Source organism: Rhodamnia argentea, chromosome 10 (genome assembly GCF_020921035.1).
Source record: "Rhodamnia argentea isolate NSW1041297 chromosome 10, ASM2092103v1, whole genome shotgun sequence".
In the NCBI taxonomy this organism is placed as follows: Eukaryota; Viridiplantae; Streptophyta; class Magnoliopsida; order Myrtales; family Myrtaceae; genus Rhodamnia; species Rhodamnia argentea.
In genome coordinates this window covers 12,226,385-12,235,040 of record NC_063159.1, presented here as the reverse complement: position 1 = coordinate 12,235,040, position 8,656 = coordinate 12,226,385, and the positions used below count along the sequence as shown (strand labels likewise).

Genomic DNA, 8,656 nt, shown 5'->3' with positions numbered 1-8,656 from the left:
TAAACGAAATGATCTACCATTTTATAGAACCCAAATGAGTAAACATAAGAACCTAAAGAAACATCAAAAGATGTACCACTCAAGATTTAGAGGATACATCCAGACCATGCAAAACATTTGCATACTTCTCAAGCCGAGCAACATCACTAAAGTGAACTTTTCTGATCTTATGAAAAGCGTGCAGAGTCAACAAGCTATCTGACCCGGCCTGGTGCGACTGCCCTACAATCCTCTCCACCCCAAGCGCTGTACACACCCTATCCAACCCTCCATACAAATTCTCGCAAAACCTAATCAAATGCTTAACATCAAAAACCTTAGGGCCAAAATATATCCTAACCAGCTTCAAGAAATCCTCCAATCTGTCCGGCAAGTCTCGCTGCGTCAAGGTCTTGACCAAATAACCGAAATCATACGCGCAGTGGAAGGTGACCCAACTCACCTCGTCGTTGCAGACGAGCCCCGACGACATCAACAGCTCGCCAAACCGGACCGACTCGGCACCCATCAGCCTGTTCATCTCAAAATTGATCCCCTGGTTCCGGAGCATCGCGACGGAGTCCGGGTTCTGCGCGTCGCGCGCCACATCGAAATCCCTAAAATTGAACTCCCAGATATAGACGTACTTGGTGCCAAAATCGGGCAGGTTTCCCTCGCCGTCGGACAACGTAAGCCCGATCTGGATCATGTGCATCCGGTCGACGTTCGCCTTGAGGAGGCCGTAGTTGCTCTCCGGCGGAAGGGGGGGACCGCCGGGGCCGGGCCGGATCACGGTGCCCGGGAACTCCGTGTCCATGGAGATGATCGGATAGCGGTCGACGACGGATCGGATCAATCCGAACTCGAATTCGAGGTTGGAGGAGACGACAGAGCGGATCAAAATCGGCTTCGATTGCGCGTAGCTCATAGGGCCCGATCAGAGAATTCGCTCGGCGATACGGCGATGCGATAAATAAGCATGTAGAAGGTGACGAATTTTGGCGATTCGTGCAGAGTCTAGGGCTCAAAATTTTCGACGCAGAGAAGGAGAGAAGACGACGTAGCAGGAAAAGAAGAAAGAAAGAGGAAAGGACGTTTTTATGAGAGAGAGAATGAGTCTTTTTCTTTTTCTTTTTCCTTTTTTTTATCCTATTTTTGCAAAACTTGATAATTCAATGTTGGCGAAAACTGAAACTTTTTCCACAAATGATCTACAAATATAAAGACCCTTATATGAAAATATGATTTAATTTTTTTTTTTTTTTAGTGGGGGTACAAATCTAGGGTATTTGCTTTGTTGTTTTAAAGCTTGCAAACAAAATTGATAAATGATTGTAGTATAAGAAATCAAATTTAATGCATTAATGTCAATTCTGTCCTGAACATTTTTATTATTTCAAATCAGTCCTAAATCCTTTGCATATGTCTCAATTGAGTCACTTCAGCCAATTTTGACAGGAAATTGTTGACGTGAACATCGACTATTTTATGTGACATGACCGGTCTTGACGTGGACTTTTTAAGTAGTTTTTAAATATTTTTTTTTTGGCTTTTTCTTTTCTTCATTTGTTTTATTGAGGGCTCGTAACCTTCACCAGCACTTTCACAAGCACTTGTCGAAGGCTGCACAACCTTTGTCGTATATGGGTGTCGTGGTCCTCGCCTAATGAGGGTTGCCTGGGGTCGCTTGGGATTGGCCGATGACCCTCACCGACTCTCAATAAAAAAAAAAAGGAGTAAAAAACGAAAAATCCAAAAGAAATATTTTAAAAAGTTCACATCGACGCTAGTCGTGCCATGTCGGATGAATAACATCCACGTCGGTGATTGTCAATTAAAATTGGCTAGATAGACTCAATTAGCATAAATGCGAAAGGTTTAGCATTAAATTTTCCCTCTGGTTGGTAGGAGGGTTGCCCCTCTTGCTTGTGGCCACCGCCCCACCATCGATGGAGCGCTAGCGATGCTTGGCGAGGGGCAGCAACCCTTGTCTAGATCTGGGAGAGAGTGGGAGAAGGTCCCTCTCCCAATTTTGGTGAGTGCCTCGGTCGGCAAGGTCGCCGGAGAGATTCAACAATTAAAAGAAAGATCAATTCTTTGGGATCCTTCATCGGCGACCTTGCCCGCCATTGCCGATGCCCCACCGGCGGTGGTGCGGCGGTCACAAGTGGTGGTGGTGGTCGCCTATGGTGGTTGCATCGATTGGCTACGGGAAGGTCTTTAGCTTTATTTGTTAATTTTTACAATACAAAAAAGGAAAAGAATAAAGAAAAAATTGAAAAGGTAAATGACGAAAATGCCATTAAGTTCAAGTCCTTTTTTGAGATTACATGACTAGTTTAGGCCCTTATTTAAAATTATCATGCTACTTCATATCCTTATTTGAAACAAATTTCACTTTAGATCCTTATTTGAGAAAATGAGCGTATTTTGGGTCTTTATTTGAAATTTTTTTCTTTTCTTTTTGGCTTCTCACAACGAATGAGTTTTTTTTGGGTCGAACAAAACAAGTGAGTTAATAACTAATGTTTCGGCTAATTCAGCCCAAGCATGGCGCACCATTACAGTGCTTCCAAAGTTCTACTCCATCCCAGCGAAAATCGAACTTATCTAGGCCAAAATCAAAGTCCATGAAAAGTTTTATTGCTATGTTTCCGCTTTCATATACCAACCCAACTACCTCGTCTCATTAGAAAAGAAAAAGCAATTAAAAACGAAAAAAGTAGTCATTTGTCGCCGATGTTAGCTACCCGGCTTGCCGGCATTGCCACCAGCTTCGCCGCCCTTAACTTGGGTAATGGTTGATTATGATTGTGGCCGGCCATGGTGGGATGTTGCTACTTTCGTTGGGAGCGTGCTCGGCCTTGGTGTTGCTATCGTCCGTGGCGATGATGGTGGCGGTGCTGCTGTCATCTATGGTGGCGGCGGTGGCGACTTGAACTACAACATTAGGGCTGCGGTGCACAGTTCACGATGATAGGCGGTGGCAGGTGGTTGTCCAGGCTTTTTACCTAAAAAAAAAATACACATTATGTTGTGTATGATCAACATGATAAAAATCGGGATACGATGGGATAGAGGGAGATAAAAAAAACCTCTAGATAGTGAACGGGGACATATATGATCTTATCGGTACACTTCGAGATTAGATTAGAGAATAAGTATGAAAATTCAATTAAATTAAATAATTGAAAATTAGAAACTTCAATTAAAGCAAAAACTGAAAACGGAAAACCGTAGATCTTGGGGTCGTGGGAGGAGGGGACCGCCAATGGTTCCTCTCCATGGCGGCGGTGATTAGAAGATTTGAGACCGGAACGAAGCGAGGAGGGGACCTCAGGTGAACGGAGGCAAAATTTCTTGGCAATGCTGCACGTACTGCAGTCTGCAGCAACAAAGGGGCCCACTACGAGGAACAGCGCACTGTCAAAGGATACCACTCGTTGTCCATTAACATCCCTTCCTTGCGTTTTTATTGAAAGAATTGTAAAAAAAATTTTAAATTATCAATTTAATCATAATTTTTTTTAAATTTCATAATTGACTGTTGAATTTTTTCGCGTTTTGCCAATTTAGTTATTCTGATCGTAAATTGTTAATGTGGACGCAGGTCGTCTTATATGACATGGCCAACATTGAAGTGGATAAAATTTAATAATATTTTAATTTATTTTTCATTTTTTTTTATTTTTATTTCATTTTCTTCTACTTTTCTTTTCTTTCTTTTTCTTTTTGTCTTCCCTTTGCCGGCCATCGACTAACTTGGTGAAAGCCGCCCTTGCCAGCCTCGGGGGAGGGACGCCGAGGCAAGGAGCGATGAGGGCCGCCCGCCATCACTTGGGTGGGCATCGGCTGCCCTCGGCAAAGGCTGACAAGGGCCGCCCCCGACGACGTTTTCCTGTTGATTCATTCCTATAAATAACAAATCCATGTGACTGTTGTTCCTTTATAACGTTTGCAATATAAACTTCTCTTAAGACTAAATGGGTTTTACAGTTGTGAATCACATGCAAGAACCCAATATACTAGTCTCTCTGCGTCTCGCTTGTTGCTCTCTACCGCTTATTATTAAATTTGAGTAGTTTATCCATTGAGCTTGTGTAATTCAAATTCTCTTGTAGGTTTTCAAGTATAGCAAGAAATAGTTAGTTCTTCTCATATAGGCAAGACTTAAAGAGAATTCGTACGAAGCGTAAGCACCGTCTCGTGAGAAGACTATTCGCGCCGGCCTAACAATCTGTTGCTGTCCTACAGTCAAGTCTTCTCTTTTTTCTGAATAAGTACGATGGGAACGAGGAAGATAAGAATAGAACTCAAGAACTCTTGGATCTCGGCAAGGATGGACCGCCTTCTGGCTGAGAGCATTTTCTCCATTTGTACTGATACAAGACTATATTTGAAAACCCTTTTGCATGTCGATCATGCAGGCATATATGTTACTGGATGGCTCTTGTGCAGCTCTAAGCGAGAAGAAAAGGGAGACTTGTGCGACCAACCTGCCCTGATGTGGACTCTTGTAGCAGGGAAATGCAGCAGGGATATGGTCAAATCACTGTGCACCTCATGATTGGTTGCGTTCTGTGGCCATCTTTCTTTTAGGGTTATCTAGGATTGACCTAATCCATTTCGTTGACCATCTACTGTCCTTTTCTTCTTCGTGTTCTCCTCCGAGGGTGAAGATTGTTTTTATTGAATCAGTCCTCGGTAATACAGACGCTTGGATTTGCAGGGGATGATGTGCTGAGTTTTGCTTATGTTCCGTCTTCTCTTTGATTCGGCTTATAGCCGATACCATATGCTGAGCGTGTGGGTTTCTTTAACTCTCCGAATCGGATCACATGGCATTCGGATACTTCGCATACATATCTGAAGATACCCGCTGCTGCTTTTCGGAAGGATTTGAGCTGTGCTGCTGCATCAGGGACATTTTAGAACTTCCGTGAAGTTATGTTTTGACTAGTGTCTTTCGTTCCATATGTCGCGTGCATCATGCGGTGAATTCCTAGGAGTGTCTGAGCATGCTATTCTTGTTTACCATGAGATGGTGACTCCTATCGATGAAAGATCGTCCTCAGCCCGTGTCAGAGATCTCTGATGGACCCACTCCACTTATGGTCATAAAGCCCCGCTTTCATGTTACAGTCTGAGTCTGGTACTGGATTTCATCTATTAAGTGGACCCCATCTCTCTCTCTCTCTCTCTCTCTCTCTCTCTCTCTCCCGCAGCATTCTCTACATTCCTCTTACTCTTGATCAAGTCCTGTTGGATTCAGTTCCAAGGTTTGAGATAAGCGTTTTAAGGAACAGAGTTCGACCCGAGTTCAATCCTAGGAACCCCTCGTGGTTCTCTTCCCTTTTCTTCCCCTTCTTCGGGCTTAACTTGCCGGGACAAAGGTCCCTAGATTTCTTCTTATCCAACAAGTCCTGAATATGATGTGATCCCCCATTTGTAGCTCCTATTCTGCTCATCAGTGTTAATTCTACTGCAACCACTGGAAAGAGAGAGAGATGATGATGAAGAAGTTGTGGTCATGTGCAAAGAGTTATTTGAGGAGGTTGGGGAGGAGTAAAAACCGAATTGAATAGGAGGGAGGACATGGAGAAAGAGAAGGGAAGGTCTTTACCAAAACAGAGAATGGCAACAGAAAGCTGGCATTTAGTGTGAAAGAGCAGCAGCGGCAGAAGAAGAATACAAAAGAAAGAAGAGAAAACAACAGCTAAGTATAGAACAAGAGGGAGGGAGGGAGGGGTTGGTATTCAATTTGTATTTATCATCTGACGTAATACCTCTCATTATTCTCAACCGCCCTCAATTACTACATTGCATTCAATTTCGGGTTTTTAATGGCCTCTCTCCCGATCCAAATATAGTCCTCTTCCTTCTTTTCAATGCTTGAACCACCCAACCCCACACCCCCACCCCTGTTTTACCAAATCAGCCCTTGGATCATTTAAAACCCCTCATGTGACTCGTCGCCATTTCGTCAATTGCGTGTTGATTGCGTCCATGTGTGTGTTTGCTTTGTTCCGCTGTCACGACCCTTTACTGATAACCTGAGGTTTTATGCCGAATGTGCTCTGTTTTGTACAATCTAGCCCAGTAAATTTTGCTGGCTCTGTGACCTGGGCTAGTAGCAGGTTTCGCTGCTGACGTTTTAACCCAGGGTAAAAAACAAGAACGTAAGAGAGAAAACAAAGGGTCTAGAGTGATTGAGTTAAGCAAAAGGGGTTGTCTGTAGCTGGGAAGTGCTTCATGTGTGTAAGATCAAATGTGCCATGGACAGTGATGTTCTTAGGAGTTGATCTGTTTTTGCTAACTGCTCGGCTACCCCGGGGCCTCGGCTAGATTCTTGTTCCCTGGGTGGGTTCTCAGTTCTCGGCCGTCGGATCTGTCGACATTCTGCTAGATCCTCTGGTGGAGCCCCCTCAATTCCAGGTGAAGTACATTGGCAATCCATCTCAAGCACACCCCTTAGTCTGTGAAGACTGTGATGTGAGTGAACCATGACTGGACGGGCCCAAAAAGTTCTACACATTTTCTTACTGCTTGTAAAAAATATAAAAGAAAACCAGCTTCTAAGTTCAAGTTAAGAAATAGGTAGTTTCTGTCTTGAGTTGTCGTCAGTTAAAAACGGATTCACTCAGACCCACCGAACATTTTCTAACTTCTTTCGCAGGTTGGAGCAGAACAGTCCTCGTGTGAAGACTTGTTAGATGCTGTGGCTGGGAACGACAGAGCATAAAAGTGAGGAACCAAACACAATCCAATCGAACACAATCTAGCATCACCCTACGATAAGAAAATCTGGACCGTTGAAGTTCACCGGATTTACATTGCCGGTTGCTAAAAGAGGGAAGAGAAAAGGCTGAGCTCAGGAATTTGCTCTAGTAATCCCACTAAACCTCCTTCTATGCCTAGGAGAAGAAAGAGATTGGAAAAGCAAGAAAAAAGAAACAAGATAGTGCCATAGCGCTTCACTTTTTCCCTTTTCTTGATGGGTGCCTTTTCCATCCACATATATACCTTGTTCTTCCCTCTGTTTTTCCTAGTTTAGGCACATGGAAATGAAAAATGAACCTAAAAATGGAGCGCAGACAGCACTATCTTTTTTAGAGAGACCGAAACAGGGGAGATCAAAAGCAGGGAGTAGACTAGAAAAGGCTAAACATTAACTCCTAGTAATAACCGAATTTCTGGGGGGGAGGAAAGCTCTGTTTCCTCTGTTTCTAGCTCTTCCTGGTCCTCATGGTGTGGCTGGTGTTGTTGTTGTCATGGAGGAAATCGAGCAAGACGGTGCTCTTGCACTTGGGGCACTTGGGCTCGTCCTCCGAGAGCATCACGTACATGAGGCATCTCGGGCACCCCACGAGCACCATCGACGTGGCCTCCGGGCTGTTGGAGTAGCGCAGGGAGGACTCGTCCTGGTTGAGCTCCGACGACACGCACGAGCTCGGCGGGGAGGTGGGCGACACCGTCGCCGACCGGGCCGGGGACTCCGCCCTCGGGCCGGGCCTCGGCGGGGACAGGTTCAGCTTCAAGTCGAGCTTGGGGCCGTTGCCATTCCGGCGACTCATGTTATTCGGTCTGCTGTCCAAATTAGTATATCTCTCCTGTCTGCCGGAAACAGGAAAAAAGGAAAAGAGAATAAAATAAAAAAACGTGTTTACTGCCACGAAATCTTCAAAAAGCAATTGAATTGCGGCATGTTCGTGGATGATAGCAACCAAAACGAAACGAATTCGAGAAGCCGGGCAGATAAAAGCGCGTCGAATGGTTGAAGTTACCTTAAAAGATCGGGGAACTTTCGCGAACCAAGAGGGAGAGGACAGGGGCTCGGGGAGAGACCGAGGGCGACCGGGGCTGGGGCGGCTCGTCGGAGGGCGGCAGCTAGGCTCGAAGCAGTGCAAGAGCCGACCCTTCTAACCGGTGGTGCACCATCAACAACATGGTCTTGATGTGGTTTGAATTGGGCCTCTAAGGCCATTATATATAAAGCCAGAAAGAGAGAGAGAGAGAGAGAGAGAGAAAGATAGAGAGATGGGTTTACTTTAAAAGCTTAATTTAATTGTGGGGGGAGAGGTGGCGGGGTAGGGTATAGAGAGAGAGAGAGAGAGAGAGAAAAAGAAAGAAAGAGATTGAATGGAATTGAATTCCTGGTAGAAGAGGAGCATAAATTGAGGCCAGGAAATGTATTAATTGTTTGTGAAAAAAAAAAAATTCCCAAGATGGTGTTGCAGACAGGGGAGAACTTTGGTAGTAATTTTAAGAGCAAATTACAAAGTACCAGAGGAAAAGAGCTCTCTCTCTCTCTCTCTCTCTCTCTCTCTCTCTCTCTCTCATTCCTTTGCAATAAGAGTTAAGGGAAACAACACAAACAACATACCCAAACATGGCTTTTAAAGCTAAGCATCGGCCAACAGGCATGCGGCACTATTGGTAAAGAGATTGACGGGATGGGCGACGCTAGTATCATAGGTGCGGAGTTCAGCTTCCACACGCTCTATAAAGAGGCAAAGCAAGAGAAGAGAGTTAGAGATGGGACGGGTAAAAAAAAAAAAAAAAAGAAAAGCTAACCATTAAATTTGCAAAAAATAAAAAAAAGTAACAATAAGAATTAAAAGGGCCTCAACCCCACCTAAAAGTTTAATGAAAATCTCCCAATATTATTGAATAGCAA

General features: G+C 44.4%; 2 protein-coding genes across 2 annotated transcripts; both read right to left on the bottom strand.

The window, feature by feature from the left end:
• LOC115753901 (probable CCR4-associated factor 1 homolog 11) lies at positions 1-1,083 on the bottom strand. The gene has a single exon (XM_030692751.2). It carries the CDS (start codon positions 905-907, stop codon positions 80-82), a length of 828 nt encoding a protein of 275 aa, XP_030548611.1. The 5' UTR covers positions 908-1,083; the 3' UTR covers positions 1-79.
• A 5,905-nt stretch (positions 1,084-6,988) lies between these two features.
• On the bottom strand, positions 6,989-8,003 carry LOC115753902 (protein GL2-INTERACTING REPRESSOR 1). The gene is made up of 2 exons (XM_030692753.2): positions 7,764-8,003; positions 6,989-7,593 (listed from the first exon to the last, which is right to left on the bottom strand). Exons 1-2 carry the CDS (start codon positions 7,961-7,963, stop codon positions 7,206-7,208), a joined length of 588 nt encoding a protein of 195 aa, XP_030548613.2. The 5' UTR covers positions 7,964-8,003; the 3' UTR covers positions 6,989-7,205.
• Between the last annotated feature and the right edge of the window lie 653 nt (positions 8,004-8,656).